The following is a 25,037-nucleotide window of genomic DNA, read 5'->3' as shown; positions in this document are numbered from 1 at the left end:
TCCATCTTTTTGGTGGACTGACAGCGCAGAGATAGACGGACCCATCCTGCCACCTCAGTCTGTCCTCCTCTTCTCCTCTGGACACTTTTTAGACACAGGAGGCCCCAGCTATCTCTATATAAAAATCCCCAAGATTGCTGACTGACAGCCGGGCTCTGCTCTGCCTAATCTGTAGACTCTTACCCTCAGGGTTTGGAGAAGGCTTGCCAAACTGAATTCTGTTCACAAGTGGAGCTGAGGAGTACTGCCTTGATGTAACCGGGTAGTTATCAGCTTCTGGGTTCCTGAGTTGTAGATAGTTAAAAAAAAAAATAATAATAATTACCCAAGTTGAAGAAGAGTTCATCAAACTTTAGGCCATTTCCCCAATGTACTAACATTTTGTGCCTTCCTTTGTTTGATCGACAATTTGATTTCATTGTCTGGTTTGACGATGCATGCCACTTTCTTGAAGTTGCTCCGCTTTTAGATGTTTGAGCTTTTTTAAGGCCTAATAATTTTCACCTTCTCACCAGAATTTGCTGCTCATCAAAATCTATGTTTAATAGATGTTACAATTACATTTACATTACATTTAGTCATTTAGCAGACGCTTTTATCCAAAGCGACTTACAATTGTTCAAACACCGACCGACGCAGCCATCAGGAGCAATGAGGGGTTAATGTCTTGCTCAAGGACACTACAGCCTGCTAGCAGGAGGAGCCTGGGATCGAACCAGCGACCTTTAGATCACTAGACCACCAGCTCTACCGCCTGAGCCACCATCCCCCAGCCCACAATCTCATTATGCGATCGCAGTTGTGATCATACTTTTTGACACCCCATTAGCGTGAGGAATGTTAAGCCGTTAAGGACTACTCAGCACACATTGAAGGGTCTGTATTTTATTTAAATACGGTAATGATGATGTTGACTGTGCTTAAGGTAATAAAAAAAGCTTTGGTATTCATTTAGAGGGGATTTATTATTACCTAAAACTAAAATGTAAAATGGAAACCTACAATGTATTATCATCTAAAACCATCCTCGTTATAGGTTGTGAACGTAAATCTCTCCACTTATAATGCGTTTCAGTCCTCATGGAGGCTAAACGATTGTTGAGTTCATGCTGGACTTAGTTTTTCTTTTCTCCCTGCCTTCCATCCATCCACCCTTCCCCCACTCCTGCCTATGCCCTCCCATCCCCAGCCTGATCGACCGCATGCTCCAGAGGGACCCCAAGAGGCGGGCCTCCCTAGAGGAGATTGAGGGCCACGCGTGGCTCCAGGGCGTGGACCCCTCCCCAGCCACCAAGTACAACACGCCCCTGGTCTCCCACAAGAACCTGTCCGACGAGGAGCACAACAGCATCATCCAGCGCATGGTGCTGGGAGACATAGCCGACCGCGAGGCCATTGTGGAGTAAGTCCCACACACAAAGAAAATATATAGTGTCCATTTCAAGTGTTAGGCGACTTGGCTTTAATACTGTATGTTGTTCGAAAGGGGGGGAACCACATATGGGTTTGTGTTCTCTCATAAGAAATGCCTACAGTAATAGCAATGACTGCAGTAATTTGAGGAATATACTGTCACGTAACTAGTTGGCAACTAATTTAAGGCTGTAAGAACTAGCTAGGTAGCATCAGCTGCCAAGAGAATTTGCCACATGAGCTGAATTTGTCAACCACAACCATTCGGTTTGCTGAGACATCAGCCAAATGTCCAAGCTGTCAAGTTGATAGAATGCCTAGAAAACTCTGGTATAACCATAAAAATAAGATTACAGATTGTTTCCTGTATCTTCAGTGCCAGGGACATTCTGATACGATCAATACGTATTTAGCATATATATGCAGTGAATCGTGCACTTATTTCATGATGGATGACTTAGTTATTCACCTGTTAACCTTTGTGTGGGTGACAATTATTACATTAATAGCAGTCATTATATACCAACAACATTCAACACATTAGCCTTTTTATATTGAAACCCTGAAGATATGAAACCCTGTCAAACCTGTTCATGACCTTTTACCCTTGCTGTATTACACACGTCGCACATACAGTGTGTTGTTTATGTTGGATAGTGCCTCTGACAGACATTCAACATACAGAAAAGCTCTCGGGCAGCACTCTCTGAGAAGCTCCTGTCAAGGAGAAGAGAGGGAAAACAAGTGTATATTTAAAAGCGCAGCCTTTTCTTCACATTGCAATTCATTTATTTTTTGATTGTCTCACCTTCATCCTCCGCCTTCCTCCTACGGTGCTTTTTAAAACGCCTGTTGCACACAGAGAGAGAGAAAAACGCTAAGCCACACAACTGTTAAGCATTGAAACGCTCCACATCCTCCTCCTCCTCTTCTTTTTCTTTTGGATGAGCTACTCTGTACAGTTTAAGTAAACAGCCATTGCCAACATCATTGACAACCACTTTTCCTCTGGTTTTATTTTGTAGTAAGTAACAAAGTTGTTCAGGGGAAGTGTATGGGAGTAAAATCATACTTTTTTGGGGCTAAATGTAGCAAAGTAAAAGTCGACAGAAATATATTAACTCAAGTAAAGTACAGATACTCCCAAAAACACTCAAGTACAGTAACAAAGTATTTTTACTTTGTTGCTTTACACCACTGACAGCCCCCACCCCAGCCCACTGTGGAGTCTATCAGTTTTTTTTCCGCGATTATCTTTGTCATGTTCACATAGTAAAAGTCTTGCCCAAAACATGCAGTCAACCAACGATTTCGCTCATCTGGCTGAGCACTTTTTACTTTCTTTGACCTGCAATGTCCACCTGTGAACCTTTTTTGAGTACAATCTCACATACATATTGCGCTGTACATACAACCTGGTGAAATTGTTTTTGGCAACCTCCAGAGACTGTGCTGGGCATAGTACAAATGCAAAGGAAAAAAAATGAAAAAACGAGTTAAGTAAATCTAAAAATAAATGCAAATCTATATACAGCATCAAAAAGAAAAAAATAATGGGTCCACAGAAACTATATCTAAAAATGTATATCATTATGTACATTGTGCAATATATGCTGTGCAATGTGTGCGAACTAAGAATAATAATAAATCAAAAAATATAAATGTGTGCAAAGTAGTACAACAATGAGATGGCCATGTATTTATGAGGTGAGTCCTAGGTTGTGACAGAGTTCAGTGTTCTTATTGCTTGGGGGAAGAAGCTCTTTCTGTCTCCCTGTTCTGGTCTTGTGGCTGCAGAGTCGTTTGCCTGACCGCAGCCACTGGAACAGTCCAGGGTTGGGATGGTTGGGATTTTTAATAATCCACTTAGCTCTGGTCCTGCACCGCCTGGTGTATAACTCTTGTAGGGGGGTGAGTGTCGTCTCGATGGTACTTTGAGCCGAGCGTACCACTCTCTGCAGGGCTTTGCAGTCCTGAGAGGAACAGTTCCCACACCAGGCAGTGATGCACCCTGACAGGATGCTCTCGATGGCACCAGAGTAGAAGGTTTTCTGAATCTGTTGAGGGACTCCCTCAGTTGTCTGAGATGATAAAGGGGCTGCCTCGCCTTTTTCACCAGTGCGAATGTCTATACACTGAGGTACCTGAAGCTGCTCACCCTCTTAACTGGGGCCCTGTTGATGGTGAGGGGAGTGTAGTCATTTTCTGCGTCCTTCTGAAGTCCATAACCTGCACTTTAGTTTGGCTATAGATCAGGTAGAGGCTGTTGTCCTGGCACCACCGTGTGTGGTCCTCTACCTCTCCCAGGTAGGCCTTCTCACTGTGTTTGAGAATAGACCCATCACAATTATGTCGTCAGAAAACTGTGATGGTGTGAGCTGCTCTTGGCCACACAGTCATTAGTGTACAGAGAGTACAGCAGAGGACCTATGACGCAGCCTTGGTGGCCACCTTAGGGTGCAGGGTTTTGAGGTGTGGCAGCCCTTCTATACCACTGGGGTCTACCGACCAGGAAGTCTAGGGTCCAGTTGCACATGGAGGTGGACTGTCCCTGAGGTGGGTGACCTGTCTGGAGGACACTATGGTATTGAAAGCTGAGATATAGTCGATGAACAGCATTGTCACATAGTCACACCCTTACCCCGCTGTCAAGGGATAGGGTGGTGTGCAGCACATGGGTAATTGCGTTGTCCGTCGATCGGTTGGGGCGGAGAAAGGAGTGGATGTAATCCTTTATTAGTCTCTCAAAACACTTTATGACCAGCAGGGTGAGAGCGGCAGGATGGTAGTCATTGAGGTCGGCCGGCTTGGATGTCTTGGGCACAGGGACAATAGCGGACCTCTTGAAGCAGGTAGGGCAGGTTGAATGTGATGGTGAACAATGGGGCCAGCAGGTCGGCACAGGACTTCAGTACTTTTATCTTCTATTTTATCATGCTAATCTACTTGAGTAAAATCAATAATAGAAAGATGTATGTAAATGATAAATATTAATAATAAAGGGAAAAAACGCACATTAATACAGGATTTAAAATTGGTGACACACTTTAACTTAGAGACAATACTTGTTTAGGAATTTATGTGACTGTTTCATCAAAATAATAAAACCAAGCACGCACTACGGGCAGTTAACCTCTCTAAAAACTGGAAATTAATTTGACATCAACCCGTATCAAGAAGCAGATTTGGAAGCCTTTTGCCTCACTGCTCGTCAAGTCGTGGTGGGGAGTTACAGTTTATGTGGGATCCGTGGATAATCGCGGCAGCCTGTGTCATCCGCGAGTGATTTTCAGCCACGTCGTGTGGGGTGCGCCGTGATTTCACTGTCACTGATTTGGTGCAGGCGAACTGATGAGACTCTCGGAAGACTTCCGGGTTGAATGCCGATGACTTCCATGTGTTCTCTTGTTGTGGTTGAGTGTCGAATCAAATTAATCTAGCCAAACTAACTTAATCAGTAAGGCTTGAATCTTTTGTGGATCAGTTGAAAACAAAAATAAAATTAAATAATGTGACGTTGCACAAAAAGGTAAGGTTTAGTGATATAAAATAAATAAAATAAGAAAAAAAAGTCTTCAGCTGTGTGGCTGGAGCAGGCTTGTTTAATAAAGTTTAAATTGAGCGCAAACTTAATGAAAACAAGGACTTTAAGAAAAGGAATGAAAAACTTAAAAATAAAATATAAAGAATAGTTCCTAAACTCAAGTGAGGTCCCGCCCATCCTGGCGGTCCCGCCCATCCCCCCCCTCCCGGTCGGGCTGGAGTCCTGACGGCTTGCGCCTGGTGCCTTGGGATGTGCCGCGACCTGGCGGGGCTGCGGAAAGCGCCACCGGGTGCCTTCCGGGGCCCCTGGGGGGACTACTTGTCGCTGTGGGTGTGGGTTGGGGTGTGGGGGGCAGCTGTTGGCCTTTTGCTTCTGCGGCGGGGCTTTGTGGCGGGCGCCCCAGGTGCTGGGGGTGGCGGAGGGCCTGTATACCTGGCAGCTTGCTGGCATCGCTGGGGAGGGGGTGTAACATCGAGGTGCCCCTTGCTGGGCACTTGCTGCTACGTCTATGGTCACTTGGCACTCAAGCCGGGTGGGGCGTCTGGTCGGCTGTGGTGGGGCGGGCCTCCCCCTTGTGCGGGGCATGGGTGGGCGTGGGGGTCCTGCCGGCCCGCCCATGGGGCGGACTGCTCGGGCGGGCCGGTCACCGCCATCGGTCTGTCACCGTGGGGCCGTGATCTGGGCCCACGGTCCGTGCCTTGTGCCCGTGGCCCAAGTTCTGTGCCGGCGGCTGCGTCTTGTGCCTGCGCCCGGGGGGTGATTGTATGTGGGTACCCCGCAAGGCGGGGTACCCAGGGATCTCCTGCCGCCAGGGGTTGTCCGCGGGGCTGTGGAGTTCAGGGGGGCTTCGGGGCCCCTTGCGCTGCTTGGAGGCGCAGCGACATAATACAGACCTTCTACACCAGTACCAATGGGGATAAGTCATGTACACTCACCGGTGTACCTCTTACACACGCACGCACGCACGCATACACACCTGCTTGGAGTGCACCCCAGCAACCTGGGGTGCTTTCTTCTCCTTTCCTCCCTCATTTACTGCCATAACTTTGACAGGAAGAGGCCACGGGACCAGTTGTAGTTCCAGTTTTCCTGGCCCTAATTCAGTTTTGCAATACATGTTGTCGTCCAGTGTTCATGTTTTTGTGTAAATGTTGTTTGTTTCTGTTTATTTGTCTCACCGTGATGATTCTCCCCCTCTTGGAGTCGTGATAGGTTGTTTATAGACCCAAACATGATAAATAGTTCTCCAAAAAAGGGGGTTGGTGGAGGCTCTCCATAACCAAAACTGTGCTCTTGTCATTCTACAGGTCATCCACAGGACAGAGTTATTGCAGCAGTTCTTGATGATTTAAGAATTAATAAAGAGTTGCATTGCAGGTTGAGAAGTTGAACTCCACTTGCAGACTAACTCTGTCCCAGATGCAATGGCATACAAATATTAGACCAGGGCCTGCCGGACAGGAGGGGTGCGAGCGATCCCAGTTCGACTTGCCTGAAGGACTTGCACCCCCAACCCCACAATTTTAACTGCAGTTACCAACAGCACACATTGGGCAGCGTTTTTGGGGGGGGGAGTTGTATGCACAGCATTCTGACAGCACAAGTTTAAAAAAAAAATAAATAAATAAATAAAAAGACATTGTACAACTGAATGGTTGTCGGGGTTTCTACCTGCTGGCCACTAGATGACAACCTGGCAACATGAAAGTTAATATGTGCGACAAATATAATTTAATTAGTATTATTGGTAACTTTGCCAATTTAAATGGTACAGTGATGAGAGTTGGGTCATTTTTCATAGAATCATCTGCGGAAATAATGTTACTTCAATTGCTGGTTTGACCTTGGCTCACATTAACAGACTTAGGCTAAAGTAGAAAGGCTTAGAGAAATTGCATCATTCAGTTGAGTCTTACATTTTATGGCCTGGTCTTGGAAGACAAGGCTTCTCCATGGGGCTTGGATCAAACAATAGAATGCAAGTTACGTGTGACGAGAGAGAGGCAAAGAGGAGGGGGGAGTCTGTTGATTCAGTCTCGGCTGAGACAACAAAGCAGAGACATGTGGTCCCCTCTGTCTTCGTTCCATCCCAATTGGCATCTTAATTGTTTGGGAATGCAGAAAAGTGTTTCAGATCCTGTGATCTCAGCAAGGGGTTCATTTACCCCTTATGTGAATCTCGGAGGAAGCGATTCCAGAGAGGACCAGTACTGGGTGTTTCCGCTACAACAGTGTAGTGTTCATGTTTTTTTCCAGGGTTTTTTCCCAAGCTTTGATTGAAAAGAGTTGCCGGCTTCACTGTTATACTTCTTATTTTTGTGGAGTTTTCAGGGAAATAAAATCTGCTCACATTGCTGACTAGGTCTTTGTCTTACTCTAGCTCACTCTGCCTGCTAGCGTTGAGGGTTGACCCCTCCAACTGAGCTCCGCCTAGCAGGATTCTGCAATGGAACCAGATCGATAAAGATGAGGTTTTTTTTCTATCCTCTCAATCAGCTAATTAAATTTTCTACGTGGTCTCCACTTAATAGAGTGCGTTGAAGTGGACACTGAACTGAAAGTGTTGGTATTAAACATTTGAAAAGTAAGTGACCTTTTTAACTACTGGATCTTTATAATATAGGGTCATGAAGTTATGCATAAGAAATGGTCCCTTGGCTTCTTTTAGAAATGATGTTAAAGCACTGAAAGGCTCAGTCATAGTGTACCCCTCTACTGACACGGTCCTTTTGTGTGTGTGAATGTCAGTGCTGTTGGTTGGGAGAGATGAATTCGAAATTCTTCATTATCATGGAGAGATACAGCACTAATCCAGCTGCTGAGGGAGTCTGGGAAACATGGATTTTTTCCTCCCCAAAGGAAAATGATCCTTTCACAGATCACATCAAGCTGTGAGATTGCCCATGTCAGGCTTAACTCAGACATTATACATATATGACACTTTGAATATGGTTGGGGAGAGATTGTAGTTTGGATATTCATATATTTCACTTGGGCATTTCGTTGCCTTAACAAATCTGTCATGTCATATAGCCAATACACTGAATTGCTTCTTCCTTGTTTACATTATATTGAAGGAGAGACCATGTTGGGATATGAAGATCGATGGCTTGAACTGGAGCAATGTGATTGGTGACAGTGGATTGCGCGTGTTGCTTGGATACGGCAAAATGTGCAATAACTCACTCCTTCCGGACCAATCATTGTGTGGAAGTGTAGGCTTCACAGCACCGCACTGTTGAGATTAATGCAGTTAGTCAGATACTAGGATAATTGGAGCGTTTAGGACCTTGGTTTCCCTGAGGGCCAGGCCTGCTTCCTCATGTCATGCTGATTGGCGCCTTTTGCTCCTTCTGCTGTTAGCGTGACTCGCCCGTGCTTGTACCCTTAGCAGTGGCAGCAAATCCAAACAGCACAGTGTTCTTCTCCACATTGTTGCCCTGCTCTTTCTGCCCTTTTGGTGATGTGCTCTTCCAGGAGCACGATGATGGTGTTTACTCTAGCCTAATATTACATTACACGCCGGGCAACATCGTCGACACTGTGGGCTCCAGCTTCTTGTTTAGAGTGGCCGGCCAATGAAGATTTTAGAGAAATACTTTGTGGTATTGCACCACATTGCTACTGTCATTTCCTCTATCATTACAACATACAGTATAACGCCCATGTTGTAGTGTAGAAACTGCGGCCTGTGTGATGTTGACAAAGTAATTGCCTTCCTCTGCAATGCCTTGACATTGTTTTTGTTGACATTGCACTGTGGTTTTGGGTACAAAAACCCAGCTGATAAAACCACTTCACACAATCCTATCTTATTAAACTCATCCTGTGGAGTTTTCTATTAAATGAATAATTAACATTAAATGCTATTCCTTTATTCATGTATAACCATCCCTTCACATAGTGTGGGGGTGGGTGGGTGGGTGTGTGTACACCGATCAGCCACAACTTAAAACCCATCACTAATAACCACTAATACTGTGTAGGTCTGTCGTGCCACCAAAACAGCTCGAACCCGCCAAGGCATGGACTCCACAAGACCTCTGAAGGTGTAAAGACCTCTGTGGTATCTGGAAACAAGACGTTAGCAGCAGATCCTTTAAGTCAGGGATCTCAAACTCAACTTACCTGGGGGCCGCTGGAGGTAGAGTCTGGGTGAGGCTGGGCCTCATCAAGTATTCCACAAAGAAAGGGTTTCAAGTATTCCAAAAAAAAGTACAATTCTTTTCCCTTTGCTATTGCAACACTATGCTGTCTTTATGAGGTCACTGAATACTCTTGAGTCCGCCCACTTCCTAAATCCTATGTACCTTGCACTGGGTGACAGGATATATTTTCCTTCTACTTAGTGTCACTCTGGAATCACGTTTCAACCAAGTGACTAACGCGTTGGCTAACTTGTCAAGCTGACCTATGGTAGCCCATAAGTGATTAAAAAAAACAAAAAAAAAACACCCAGGGCAACGACTCGGCAAAAAGGTGTGTGTGAGAAAAACGCATGGGCTGCACTTACACTAAACTTTGATGTCAAGTAGGGGGCCACAAAATATTGTCCCGCCGGCCTCAATTGGCCCGCGGGCAGCGAGTTTGAGACCCCTGCTTTAAGTCATGTAAGTTGTGAGGTGGGGCCCCCATGGATCAGGCTTGTTGTTCCAGCACATCCCACAGATGCTTGATCAGATCGTGTGTGTGTGTTTACGGCAGGGTTTCTGTTATCCGCTATTTACCAGTTTTTGACCTGGAGAATGTGTTGAAGTTCGACATATTTAAATCTCTCCAGTCATAATGTGCGGTGAAAATAATTCGCTCTAAGTACAATTTTAATTCATGCTGGGTGATAAAACAATAGCGATAATTATCACAATATTTTGTTCTCTATGTCAAAATAAAATAGACCCGATCAATTTGATAAAAAAGAAAATAATAATAAAAAAGCTGCAGGTCTATTCATTTCCGTGTTCGGCATGTTGCAACAGTAAGCCAATCGGTTTGGACGATCTAAAGCTGACCTTTCGCCTCTTACCAATCATGTAAGTTGACATAGAATTTAGCCCCACCCTCTCCCTCGTGGATAGGTTACGCTTTTAAACACACACACGGAGCAGCGATAGACCACAGTATCCGGAACTCTAAGGAAAAGCAGAAAGATGATATAATGTGACAACAAGGACACATACATCTATAGTTTGGCTGTTTTTTTAAATTTTTATTATATTTAAGTTCTGACCCGAAGCAGACGGTAAATATCCATTGTGTAAAATATGTCCACAAGACGTGCAACACTACACTTTTATTATTTAATTAGACCTACTTGCCATATATATATATTTTTTTTTGATTTGATCAAAATTGTGTTGAGTAAAATGTTAATTAAAGCAGCCGCGCATGCGTATATATTGGGGGTATTTGCTGAAACAATGGAACGGCTACTATAAACCATCCTTTCCGTCCCTCTTCACCACATGTCCTGATGCATTCCTCCTCCTATACTTTTGGCTTACATCTTACCTTCTCCTGTGTTTTCATCTCTCTGTTTTTACATCTTTATAATGTGCATGTGTTGTTTCAGAGCGCTGGAGACCAACAAATACAACCACATCACTGCCACCTACTACCTGCTGGCAGAGAGGATCCTGAGGGAGAAGCAGGAGAAAGAGGTCCAGACCCGCTCCTCCAGCCCTAGCAACATTAAGGCACACTTCAGGTAAAAAAAAAAAACATCCAGGCAGACTCCCCGTTGGATTGCGGATGAATAATCACACAGTGAGGCATCAGCTCTTCTCAGACTGGAACTCACGTAGGAAGAGAACTTTATTGTTACGTGCCCATTTGTTATATACACTCATATCACATCTCAATCTCAGCCCATCTCATTGGCTTTTATCTTTGTCTGATAAGAGGCAAACCGAAAACGAAGCATCCATTTTCCAACACATGCTATGAAGTAATTGCAGGAAGGTGATTTCTCGGGAGGGCCAGAATTTGAACAAAAACTGTTTGTGAAAAATCTAAATACGCACGATTCTGGAGGAATTCCAGAATATCAAAATTCTGAAATTCACTAATGACAATTAAAATGTAATGTATTTATGTAAGCTGCAATTAAATAGGTTTTGAAAATTGGATAACGCTTATCAAGGGCTATAAACTGTCACTGAAACTAGCTTCTTATGGAATCAAACTTCTTTGTTATTCATTCTGGACGACCTGTGAATATATTGCCCTTATGCTTGATGGTGATGTTTCACGATGATCTCAGAAAACATAAACAACGGGGGGAAAGATTGATATGCTAAAGATTGATGCTGAATGCTTTTATCACATTTACATTTATTCATTGATCAGATGCTTTTGTTTCAAGTGACTTGCATTAGAGGCTATCAGCAATCAAAGCATACATCGACCATTGCAGCAACCTCAAATTTAAGTGCATGAGCATCTGTTTCATTCAACCAGATGCAAGTGCAAGATGCTATAAGGAATCAGAATAGAAGTTATAAGGAATCAGAATAGAAGTTATGAGTTAATTTGAAAATATAAAACAAATGTTTTGGCATGATAAGTACTTGTGAGTTTTTAGTGCGTTATGTCAATACAACAATTTGAAACTAGTCAACATCAACAAAAACAAGAATAATGTATGATGGTTCCAGTATCTTCCAATTTCTTGTATTCATATTGATATTAATTCAGATGAAAGCAGAGCTGCATCTATGTTTCATTTTAAACATATTTTTACATTTATCTTCACACCTGTCTACCTTGCACTTTTCACTTCGGTTCTGCAGAATTAGCAGAACTGAACTGATTTCGAATTTTTCCTTTTTTTTTTTAAATTGTTGTATACTTTTCTTTTAATTTGATTTCAATCACTTTGACTTATTTGGTTCTATTTATCTTGCATTGTTGTGTCATTAGCATTTCATTGTTATGCATTTCACATCTTTGAAACCCAAGATCTACTAACTAACTCACACTTAATGGAAATTGTAATGGATATGGGAAATTATATAAGAAACTAAAACTAATGTTTAAAAAATTATCTTTACAAACTCGGGCGCCCAGAGTCTGGAGAGTGGAGCAGAGCAACTGTCAGGTGTCTCATCTCAGCTGGCCTTTTTAGCCTTTATGGCACTCTCATGAGTGCCTTTATAGAAGTCAGAACCACAGAGGTGAGGGCCAAATAAGGAAAGATAGCGGTTCAGCAGGGTGGCCCAAACACACACTTGCCTCTAATTCCCTCTTACTCAGGGGGCCGGAAATTATGTGATGAAGAAGCTGAGCCAGACAGGCTTCCCACCCCACCTGGTAGGGGTGCAACGGTTTATAAAACTCATGATTGGGATCGTATCACGTTTTTGAGTCACGGATCGGATCAGTTTTTGGATAAAAAAATATATATATATACGCTACTCACAAAAAGTTAGGGATATTCGGCTTTCAGGTGAAATTTCAGGATGAACCTAAAATGCACTATAACTTTTACAGGTGAACTTAATTTGACCTTCTCTAAACTTTTGAATGCACATGTCCAACTGTTCAATGTTTCAGTACTTTTTGCACAACTTGCTGTTCTCTCACAAGGAGCTGAACGGCAAAATTCACAACAGGTGTATGATCCATGAATCAACCAATACATTTCCTGGTTCAGTTAGAATTGGTATTTAAACAGTCCTCTTCATCATGCTGTTCACATTTTGACATCATGAGACCAAGACGACACCTTACAACTGATGAACAGTACCTCGCCAACAGGATGTTCTCAGAGGGAAGTGGCTACTGAGCTTAGAGTGTCACAGAGTGTCATCAGCAGGTTGCAACAGAGATACAGAGAGACTGGAAGAGTCACAGAAAGGCATAGACGTGGACGTCCTTTGGCCACATCCCACACTGATGAGCGCTTCATTGTGAACAGTGCCCTGCGGAACCGGATGATGAATGCCACTCAACTCCAGGCACATTTAAGGGAGGTGAGAGGCACCCAAGTGTCATGTCAGACCATTCAAAACCGTTGACATCAGCGTGGTCTGCGTGCTAGACGACCTGCAAGGGTACCTGACCACACCACCAGGCACAGGCATCATCGTCTTGCATGGGCCAGGGAGCATTTACGCTGGATGAGGGACCAGTGGGCCTCAGTGCTGCTCTCTGATGAAAGTCGATTCACGTTGAGCAGGAATGATGGCCGCCAAGGATGTTGGAGACGTCAAGGATTGCGCTATGTATCAGCCACTGTTGTCATCAGACGAGCCTGTGGTGGTGGTGTTACAGTGTGGGCAGGTGTGTCTAGTCAATACAGAACTGCCCTACACTTTGTGAATGGTACAGTCACAAGCCCATACTACCTGAATAACATCATTAATCCAGTCATTGTGCCCTTGCATGAACAACACAGGCCTCATTTCATCTTCATGGACGAGAATGCTCCAGCTCATCGAGGTCGCATCATTAGGGAACGGCTGCTGGAGACTGGGGTACCTCGAATGGAGTGGCCTGCACTTTCTCCAGACCTGTATCCCATAGAAAACCTATGGGATCAGCTGAGTCGCCGTGGCCTTTCCCCATTAGTTAGTTAGTCTTGCTATTCCTTTGTTTTGTTCCTCTCTCCCTCAATCTGCCCCCCCCCTCTTCACCCTCTCCTGTAAAGCGACCTTGTGCTCTTTGAAGGGCGCTATACAAATGTAATTTATTATTATTATGCTTATTATTATTATTTTATTATTAGAGGTCTGAGTTTTGTTTGGGGTCGTGGACGAGGAGATGCATTTGCCAATGTAATTGTAGCTGTCCTACAAGGAGGAAGTCTCCAGGACCAAGATCAATTACTGCTCTACCCTTATTGGCTGTCAGAAAACCACCCCAGAACACTATTCACCACCATTAACCGTCTGCTCCGCCCCCTTGCTGTCTCCTACACTGTCAATGCCCCTGACCTCTGCACCATTTTCCTGGACTTTTTCCAGGCTAAAGTGGACACCATTCACCAACAACTCTTGGTTCCTGCCGCCTCTCCTCCCAAGGTGTCCCAGACACTGGGCAGTGTGCCCTCAGCTGCCCCCCTCCGCCCCCAATGCTCTCTCTCTTCCTTCTCCCTAGTGGATGCTTCACTAGTCTCGAGGTTGGTGACCAAAGCCTCCACCTGCTCCCTGGACCCTATGCCAACGGCGTTGGTGAAAGCCTGCCTTCCTACCCTCTGCCCCTCCATCACAGACATAATCAACTCCTCCCTAACATCTGGTACAGTTCCCCCCAGTCTCAAAATCACCTACATCACCTCCATCCTGAAGAAGCCTGGTCTGGACCCTGACGATATTAACAACTACCGGCCGATCTCCAACCTTCCATTCCTCAGTAAGGTCCTGGAAAGAGCAGTGACTGGCCAGCTCCATCAACATCTGTCCAACCATGAGCTCTATGAACCTCTGCAGTCAGCCTACAGAGCACACCACAGCATAGAGACCGCCCTAATCAAGATCACCAACGACCACCTCCTCGCTGCAGACTCCGGTAACATTAGTATCCTCATCCTCCTGGACCTTTCCGCTGCTTTTGACACGGTTTCCCACACAATCCTCCTCAAACACCTATCCGACCCCTTGGCATCACTGGTACAGCTCTCTCATGGTTTGAATCATATCTATCAAACAGAACTCAGTTTGTCAACATCAACGGCTCCTGCTCCTCTTATGCCCCAGTCAACCATGGCGTCCCTCAAGGCTCTGTGCTCGGTCCAACACTCTTCACCATCTACCTGCTCCCCCTCGGCCAGATCATTCGTCACCATGGTCTCAACTTCCACTGCTACGCTGATGATACACAAGCTTTATCTGAGCACCTCACCATCCACTCTGCTCCCCCCACAGTCTCTGGTCAACTGCCTTCATGCCATAAAAACCTGGATGACAACTAACCTACTCCAACTCAACAGCAAAAAGTCAGAGCTCATGGTTGTGGCCCCAAAGCCGCTGCACCAGAGGGTTAGACATCTCCTCCCCCTTGTCGACGGCTGTTCCATCAAAACATCTTCCGAGGTCCGCAAACCTGGGTATCACCCTGGACTCTACACTCTCCTTTCAGTTACACATCAGATCCATTACCAAGTCCGCCTCCTGTCACCTCAAAAACATCTCCCGTCTCCGTCCCTCACTCTCAGACTCCGTGGCTGAAATCCTCATCCACGCTTACATCACCTCCTGTTTGGACTAGTGTAACGGAGTGCTGTCCGGGGTTTCCAACAAAGCCCTGGACAGGCTCCAGTATGTGCAGAACTCAACTGCCGGGGTTCTCACTCACACCAAGCCCTGGCAGCACATCACCCCCATCCTCATCCACCTCCACTGGCTCCCGGTCAAGTTCCGCATCTCCTACAAACTCCTCCTCCTCACATACAAATCCCTTCACGCAATACCTGTCCGACCTCCTCTACCAGCACACTTCATCCAGGAACTTGTGGTCCTCAAACATGGGTCTGCTGTCCATCTCCCGTACCAGATTACAAACTTTTGGGGACAGAGCTTTCAGCATGGCAGCCCCCACCCTCTCGAACTCTCTCCCTCCCGTAATCCATAACGCCCCAACCCTGGACACTTTCAAAACAACCCTCAAGACCCACCTTTTCACCGTAGCCTTTCCCCATTAGTTAGTTAGTCTAGCTATTCCTTTGTTTTGTACCTCTCTCCCTTAATCTGTCTCCCCCACCCCCTCCCCCCTCTCCTGTAAAGCGACTTTGGGTTCTTTGAAGGGCACTATACATATTTAAGTTATTATTATTATTATTATTATTATTATTATTATTATTATTATTGTAGTTTTTTTATTATTAGAGGTCGGGTCGTGGACGTGGAGATGCGTTTGCCAATGTAGCTCCTCTGGCTTTCTGTAGCTCTCCATAGTTACTTGTTTATTGTTGTTCACTTGTTTAGTTTCCCTTTATCTTTAAATTGGGACAATCGTTTGTTTTTTTTGTTTGTTTGTTTTTTTAAGAAAAGTGGTTACTCTGTTAGGGCAGAGTAAAGTGCTTGCTTGTCTCATTGAAACAAACTATATTTGACTCAACATGCGTCATAGCGACCAAATGTTTCCAATGCCTCATGCAGTAGCAATAAACTTATACCAGATTGCAGATTTAAGGCAGTTAACAGCCAGTTAGAACCAAAACCTGATCCAGCTGGTGTAACATAGTCGCAGTCTATGGACAGACTGAAACTATGTTGAACTATGTATATAGGTCATTGGACTGAGCTATCACCACTGTTTACTGCCTAAGAGGAAGGGGGGGGGGGCTAAGCTATATATAGCTCAATTTGAATGGCGCAGTTAAATTATTATTTTTTTCTTAGTCATCGCATTTCAGGCAGTCTTTGCGATGTGTTTATCGCACATGTTCATATCGCTATGACAATGAAAATATGGTTTCAGAGGAGAAATATTTAGAAACCGATCTTATAGGAAGCAGTACCATATTGGCACTCGGTTTCGGTACCAAACCATAGTTACAACTGGCTCGAATGCTGCAAAATAAGGACGGACACTGCACTGGATTAGATGCGAACAAATGGCGAAAAAGATAAAGTATCAAATGAAAAGCTGGGTGTTGTCAAGTTGTCTTGACCCAGCACAGATACTCCTGAGAGCAACCACTACAGAGTGATGGAGTTTCCACCACGCACCGTGCACGATTTGAATGCCCCCCCTAGAGCCACAACCTGCACACATATGAAGAATTTGATGATGATGTCACAAAGTTCCCCGCTCCACGAACAGATCTCGCTCGACCGCCTGACCAGAAGTTGTAGAATGTTGCTGTATTGGCGATACATTCTGCTACTTCAGGCAGATGTTCATCGCTTTTTCACTAATTCCTGCTTCAAATGTACATCGATATGGATCAAACTTGAACCACAAGATGTCTGAGATTTCCCAGTTAACAAGCTAACGAGACCATAACCATGTCTGTCGGTTCAGCGGTTGTCTTGGGCCAGACACTTTTAACGGAAAAATGCCAAGTAGAAAAATAATAATAACAATCCGTGCAATAATACAAGCGGTCCAGGTTAGTTGTTTTCTACAGTCGCCAATTATTGTTTTCCGACTCCCTGTGAAACGCAGCATCACTTCCTATCGAGACAAATTATAATTTTCAGATTCCAATGGAATGCATCATTGGCTCCTACAGTCTGCATGTTACAACTGGCTCGAATGCCTCAATAAAAGGAGGGACATGGCACGGGCTGGACCCCTAATGATAATAATTTAAAATAATTTACCTCCAACTCTAACTAGGATCATGTAGCGTGAACACCCTCGTCTGGGACGCATGGTATAGTGTGAACACCCCAGCGACGTCAGGATGTTGAAAGTCGTTTAGTCTGGGCACCTCAACGGTTCGTCGGAAGTTTGTAGACCTCCCCCTGTCTGTAATTGGTCCAAATTTGTCACATGGTCGGTTGGTCATCTGTGCGAACATCAGTTTCTGCAATGTTTGCCGGTCTTACCCTTATGTACGCATGTTTAATGCAACTGTGTGTTCAAGTCAGTCAGAGTACTGTTTGTGTGTGATTGTGTGTTTATGTGTGTGTTGAGCCAACGGTGATGCCTAGCCTTGGTTTAATTGGGTATTCTGATGCCAATTGCGGCGTGAATGGGCCACCAGCTCGGTCCCGCTGTTTGTTTTCAGCTCTTCCCTGTCAACAGAAACCTCCCACAACGCTATTTGTCGAGCTGTGTAATCACACCGAGCAGCACCACTGGCACGATAAGCACACATCAGCGTTCCCTCAAACAGGCCTTTTTTAATAATTTTTTTATGAAAAGCCATTCGGGTACAATACTGTAAAAAATAAACTTTTATTTACAGGGCATGCAATTGTCTCAAATGACTTATCCCCAAAGTCATTTGCTTATTGGATTTAGCTATTTCCCAATTAAATGGCTTCTAAAAAGTGTTGCCTGACAAGTTACCTGGGATTTTTGTTTTTTCAGGTTTTAACTTTAACATTGAAATAGTTGAGTTGGTTCAGTCACTCTCAAGCCCTCAAAAAGGATTTTTGTGTGAGTTTGATTTGCAAGTAGTGGTATGTTGGACCAACTTGTATCTAAGCAAATACCAATTACATCTTGTTTTTCAGATCCTACTATAAATATACTAAATTAGGTGAGGGTATTTGTTGTTTTGTGTGCTGAACCACAATGTACAGATAATAATTCCTGAATAATTTACCTTTGCCGTACCACTCCATCATAAGCCTGATTGTCACTATATCCCGCTTGTAATCCCATTTGTAATAAGCTACTGATGCCACTAGTTTTGTAAGCAGAGAATTAAGACCTGATATCAGTTTCAGTACCTGAGATGGACGCCATTTGATAGGTGCAATTTGACCTTTATTCTCAGAACTTTTAATAATAAAGAATACATGTTATCTTACGTTTCATCGGTTTGTATACATAGTAAACATCCCAGAAAACATATGTTCCCACCTATGTGGAGAACACCGGGAACATATGTTCACATAATTTCAGGCACAAAATCCTTATTTTTATCATCCATTACACGTGCATTACCTGTGACGAGGGGAATGTTATGGGGTGCAACATTTCATCCTAAAATGGCTGCCATACAAAAAAAATATATTCAGGGTTAGATTCATATGCTAATGACAAGCAGTAAATAACAGTAAATACAAATTTACAAATAAATAAAAATACAAATAAATATCACAAATTTGTGTAAACGTTTTTCTCTATTATCAGTGATGGGGTGGATAAGTTATGCTTGACAGACCCCATCAAACATTATAAAACATCTAACTATCAATCATAAATTATACTATAATTTACCAACTTTTGAAATTGAGCTCCTCGGAAGGCTTAACGAGGACCTTTGGCCATTTCTGCATGCTCCTTTTTACATGTTTGTGAGGTCCCCAAAACATGTCTTTGAAGTTTGATGCTGAAAATACTAATCAGATGCATTCTAGACCTTGTAACGTGCCTCTATAACCCTCTTATTCCAAAACAAGCTGTTTTTTGTGGGAGGAGCCACCCTCCAGAGGCCCCGAGTGCTGTGAGCCAATGGTGTAACTTTCACCTTATCAGTCCACCAAAATCTGTTTCTGAACAAAATTGAGGTGAGAAATAAGCAATTCAGTTGCTGAATCTTCACTCAGATCTGCAAGGCCTCATTTAAAAGTTTGTTGCGACTCTCGTTGCTGCTCTGAAAGCTTGTGGGAGACACGGCCACTGCACCGTGACTCACCTGGACCCTTCGGACGGAAAATTAATCTACAATAAAAACACAATTTTTATCGGTTTTGTTTGGAGAAGCACATAGCTGGTTGAGAGTGGGAATAAAAATACATTGTAACATTATATATGACAGAAAATAAGGAAAAGCTTAATAGGTCCCCTTTAAATTATGTCATTTAAAGCGACGGTTCATTGTTTATGGAGGGAAATACTGTGAGTTGATGTTTTATTAATATGTGCCTTGTGGATGGGGACAACTGATTTACTTCTGAAAGTTATGACATTGTGATGGTACATCTTTTATTCTCTAATATTTGATGCAACTTCCATAACTATACACGGACATATAAATAAACAGTAGTCGTTTGAAAAGGTTATGGAAAAAATATGTATTTTATTATCCCCTTTAAATAACATTTTCTCATATAGTAACCGATAGTTTTTAGCTTGGCAAACATGTAGGCAGGTTATTGTGTTTTCTAGACTGGACTGGCCGCCGCCAAATGTTGGCACTCCTTTCAGGAGTGCCATGTGTAGTACATCTACTCCAATGCTCTGTCTGAAGTGACATACTGTAGTTGCATGCTATTTAAGATAGATAACTTTTTATAAATCCCTGAGTTTAAATTAATCTAGGAATTGTACGCTAAATTAGTATGTACAATTTTTTTGTATGCCTCAAACCATAGTACAGTATGCAAAAAGTACCAGCATGACATGCCATACTACATCCGGTAATACAATGTATGCCAACACGGCACCCTACGCTAGTAAGCATATCCCACAATGCCATAATCCAGATTTAACAGACTGCTTTGGAAAAAAAAATCCAAAATACAACTTGTGCCTTTGACCTGTGACTGTTTGGAGCGATCCACTGCCCCCAGAACAATTTTCTTCCGATCAAACACTCCAGTTCAAGCCAGACCCCCCCCCCCTGTACTCTGTAGGCAGTCCTGGCCCACCAGGGTGGACATGCACCAGGACATAGAGGACAGCCTAGCAGCCTCGTCCATCTCCCACGCCGGCGGCCCGCAGTCCCCCGCACGCAGCGCAGAGAATCTGCTCAACGGCCACCGCTCCAAGGCCCTGTTGGAGATGGGCAGGCGAGAGGAGAGCATGGTGACAGATTCCCCCGGACAGCCTGTGCAGGTAGTGCCACATTTTTGTTTGTTTGTTAGTTTGTTGTTTTACCCTTTGGGAACCTGGAATTTTAAAAGAAGCTTGCTTCACAATGTTCAATAACAAGAAATCCCCAAAGGATTCTATAAATTCCATACAGCCATTCAAGGTAAATCCCAAAAATGTATGTTATCATGTCTCTCTCTCTCTGTCTCTCTCTCTCTCTCTCTCTCTAGGGAGCCTGTTATACAGCCTCTGGCCCCGCCGGCGCATCCACTTCTGGGCTCCTCAGGGCCCCTACGGCCTCGGCTCCAGCCGCCTCTAAGCAGAGAACCTGCCTATTCAGGTGTGTGTTTTTGAAAACTGATTAGTATATGAATACCAATGTGCTAATATTTGACACCATAGAACGCAACTATGGCTGAACTGTTTATCCGAAATATCATCGTACGTCCCCAGAGAAAATGTACATCCTGCTGCCTGCAGATTAAGGAGTAAAACACGCTGAATTTCATACCTTTGATCAGAAAATTGCAACTTGTAAGATTGAAAGTTGTGATCATTCAAACGATGAATTGTGTTGCCCTGATTATCATACAATTCATAAAGAACTACACTGAGAATTTACTCTCATAAGCTTTAGATGTCATCAAGAATAAATCAGTACACATAGGGGCCCTTTCACATACGGTGTTTAATCTCATTTAGGGCCTAAGGGCCTTAGGGTTTAATCCTATTTAAATTAATCCAGAATTTAAAAATGCCTTTCTGAGATGTTACTTAATATAAGATTAATTTGTTCTACACAAGGAAGTCCTAGACTACGGTAATGAAGGACTAGTTATCATCATTGAAATAGTCCGGATAATCCATTTTCTCGATTGTCAAGGTCGACCTGGAGGCCTACATCAATTAATCCAAAAATAAACCTGCCTCTGACAAGGTTTAATTTAAGTCATCACTTAGACCTAGATTAGCTCTAATCTTCCTTCTGGAAGCAAGAATTTTTTTAAACCAAGACTAGGACATGTCCACCAAACCCCACTCTTAAAGTCTTAGTGGAGTAAACAAAAAAGTATTTAGCTTTAGGGCAGCTGAGGATCAACATGGGATTTATCGAATGGAAATGAAAGTACGGCTGGATAGGGCGTCTGGCTGGTTGCGGTGGGGCGGGCCTCGCCCTTGCGTGGAGCGTTGGTGGTTGCCTGCAGTGCCGTGTGTGTGTGTGTGTGTGTGTGTGTGTGTGTGTGTGTGTGTGTGTGTGTGTGTGTGTGTGTGTGTGTGTGTGTGTGTGTGTGTGTGTGTGTGTGTGTGTGTGTGTGTGTGTGTGTGTGCGCCTCACGGGTGCAGGGTCTCCTCGCACTCTCTGGGACTGGTTCATGCTCTCTGGGCCGGACCTACCGGACCTGCAAGCCCGCGGGCCGCATGATGGCTGCAGGGAGGGATGCTGGGACTTTCATGTGGTTGTGGGGTTTCTGTACGTCCGCGGGTGGCTTCGAGGCATTTTCCGCTGCTTGGAGGCGCTACGATATAATACTGACTTTATACTCCAGAACCAATTGGGTATCCCATACACTCACCAGTGGACACTTCACACACACACACACACACACACACACACACACACACACACACACACACACAGGCGGTCTGATCACAGGCACACACACACCACCAGCACCTGCTTTAAACACACCCTCCTGGTAACATCCTTCTCCTTTTCTCCCTCATTTACTGCCATAACAATGAGAGGAAGAGGCCAAGTGCCAAATTGCTGTTCCAGTTTTCCTGGAATTCACTAACTCTGTTTTGTCAATACATGTCATCTGATGTTTCTATGTTTATGTTTTTCCATGTACATGATGTTTTGTTGATGTTTACTTTTCTCACCCGTGGTGATTCTCCCCCTCTTGGAGTAGTGATTAGTTGTTTATAGACCAAAACATGGTAAGAGGGGGATTGGTGGTGGTTCTGTGTAACAAAAAGCTGTGCTTTGTGTAATCCCACATGCTGTCCACAGGACAGAGTTATTGCAGCTGTTCTTGATGATTAAAGAATTAATAAAGAGTTGCATTGCAGGTTGAGAAGTGGAACTCCACTTGCAGACTAACTCTGTTCTAGATGCAATGCAGACAAATACTCTGTGTTGTATGCCCAGCATGCTGACAGCACAGGTTAAAAAAAAAAAATAAAAAGTGAAATTAAAGTACTAAATTAGTTGGTAAATGACAACAGAAATCATCATTCATCATCAGAAAATGTATTCTCTGTTCCTCTTTTCCACTAAAGCTTATAAATGGAAATAAAAACAAATGTAGATGAACTAAAACAACTGTTCCACTTTCCACTTCGAGGCACCCATATTTGGTGCTCCTAGGGAGGCTTGCACGGCTACTGAGTCAGTAGTCATCACTTTTCCCTCGGCTCAATGTATAGATATTATTTGAGATTTTCTTTCTCAGGAGGGTCATTTTACTGGATGTCGTCAAGTTTGAGTGTTTCGTTCGATAAGGCAATAACTCGCAATGGAATGTTCATTATAACAGTCCCAACCGGGTGACATGTTGGGAAATGGACCCCTTCAAAAACTCTGAAGAATTGTTCGTAGAATCTAATCTCGGTGGCGACTGGACGACTATTATAACGTAGTCAACCTACACGTACCGTAATCTAAATTGCTCCATATTCTGATTTGTGTCCATGCGAGCGTCTTTGGTAGCTTCGCCTTCCGACAAATCAAGTCTGATGTACTCATTGTGACTGTAAAGCGTCCGTGTCGGTGTAAGTTTCAACCCGCAGAACTTCGGACAACATTCCAATCCTGGTTTATCATTGGACAAAATATCGGTCCTCTCACGTTCTTCAAATTTTCAGTTTGCGGCAATAGTTTTTATTTATTTTATTTACACAGTGGCGATGGAAAATCCATAGGTGCATATAACGTATAACCAAATGACATGTAGCCTTTTTCCAACTACAATCTAATTTATGAAGTTAAAAGAAAAAGTATCAATTTGATAAATGCTTTTCAAATAATGGACGTCTTCAGAATCTTAAAGAAAAAAGTTAGTTTTGCAACATACACAGATGTCTTTTAGACTTTTAGACAAAGACAATGAGTGAAGCTACAAAAACAAATAATCTCCAAATATGTGTAGGTTCGCCAAACTGTCTTTTCATTCATGAATAACAACGTTGGCCGTCATCTGACCTGTGTCCGACTGTCCCCTCAGGGTGGAGGAGGACGAGGAGGAGGAGGAAGAGCGGGACCCCTCACCGCTGCCTACGCAGGTGATCCTGCGGCGCAAGCCCCCCTCCATCACCAACCGGCTGACCTCACGGAAGAGCGCACCAGTTCTCAACCAGATCTTCGAGGAGGAGGGTGAATCGGACGACGACTTTGACCTGGATGAGGGCCTGCCGCCCAAGCTCAGCCGCCTCAAGATGAACATGGCTGCCGCCGCCGCCTCCTCCTCCACGTCCTCGCCGGGCTCTGCGCACAAGCGTTACCACCGCCGCAAAAGCCAGGGCCGTGGCTCGTCCTGCTCCAGCTCGGAGACCAGCGACGACGACTCAGAGAGTCACCGGCGGCGCCTGGACAAGGACTCCGGCTTCAGCTACAGCTGGAACCGCCGCGACAGCAGCGAGGGGCCGCCGGGCAGCTCAGGGGGCAACGGCGGCCGAGGGGGCGGGGGCGGCAACACGGACGGAGGAGGCGGGGGCAGCGGCTCGGGGCAGGGGAAGCCCCCGTCGGAAGGGAGCGGTGGCGGTGGTGGAGGCGGCGGGGGCTCGTCTGGCCCGGACAGAGGAAGCCCCCCCGGCGGGAACGGGAACGGACAGAGCAGCCCTTCCTCTTGCTGCAGCAGCGGGCCCCCGGTTGCCGCCGCTTCCACACGCTCATCACGCACAGCATCCCGTGGCGTGGAGCTGGCTGAGGGACTGAAGCTGATGAGCCTGTGTCTCAGCGCGCAACTGCAGCAGCAGCAGCTGCACCACCACCGTGGGGCGCGGGCGGGGCCCCGAGGGGCGGCAGGAAGGCTGGCGGCGGACCCCGCCGCTCTGACGACGACGGCAGCTGTCAAACTCCAGGAGAAAGTTTCCTTGAAGATGTGCGTGGGCTCCGGGGGCCTGGACACGGTCACGCTGCCCACCACCGATCCCCCTCCTCCGCCGCGGGTACACAGTGCGCACCGCAAGGCCGCGGGGCCCCCGGGCCTGAGGTCCTGGGGGACCCGCCTCAGGGACGGCGGCGGTGGTCTGAGCGCCCTGAAGAACGGCGTGCTGCAACTACCTCTGTGCGAGAAGACCATCTCGGTCAACATCCAGCGTGGGGGCGGCGGCCCCAGGGACGGCCTGCTCTGCAACGCCGCCCCCGCCAGCTGCTGCCAGGTGGTCTAGCCACACCCTCCCTCCTGAACCACCTGTTTTCTACACACCTTTTTGTTTTGCTTCGATAGCCCCCCAAACCACCCGGCTGTAGCAGATACCTCACAGCACCTCACCACTCGCTCCAGTCTCGCTTCACCATGTTAGATGGTCGATGTTAATGGCTCCAACAAGTCCGTGTGTCCGTGTGTACATGTCTGGTCCCTTCCTCTCGGGGGGTTGTATAACGTTCTTTTTAAACTGCAGTGCGTGTGCGTGTTTCTCATTCACAAACTCTTCAATAGGTTGCATCGACAGCTTACGAAAATGTCTAGGGTGGAAGTGG

At 45.1% G+C, this 25,037-nt stretch overlaps 1 protein-coding gene across 1 annotated transcript in view; it reads left to right on the top strand.

The window, feature by feature from the left end:
• Positions 1–24,724, top strand: part of snrka (SNF related kinase a) — a gene marked incomplete at its 3' end in the record, with an annotated part of 69,057 nt that extends 44,333 nt beyond the window's left edge. Inside the window, exons 3-7 of the mRNA XM_080004888.1 lie at positions 1,190–1,402; positions 10,527–10,661; positions 20,155–20,356; positions 20,563–20,672; positions 23,560–24,724. Coding sequence (XP_079861014.1) covers positions 1,190–1,402; positions 10,527–10,661; positions 20,155–20,356; positions 20,563–20,672; positions 23,560–24,724 — 1,825 coding nt within the window. The remainder of the gene's footprint in view (positions 1–1,189; positions 1,403–10,526; positions 10,662–20,154; positions 20,357–20,562; positions 20,673–23,559) is intronic.
• Positions 24,725–25,037: the final 313 nt, after the last annotated feature.

The sequence above is a fragment of the Zeus faber genome (genome assembly GCF_960531495.2).
Source record: "Zeus faber genome assembly, chromosome: 8".
NCBI classification, from domain to species: Eukaryota; Metazoa; Chordata; class Actinopteri; order Zeiformes; family Zeidae; genus Zeus; species Zeus faber.
The sequence above is the reverse complement of the archived record's forward strand: the minus strand, read 5'-3'. Positions and strand labels throughout refer to the sequence as shown.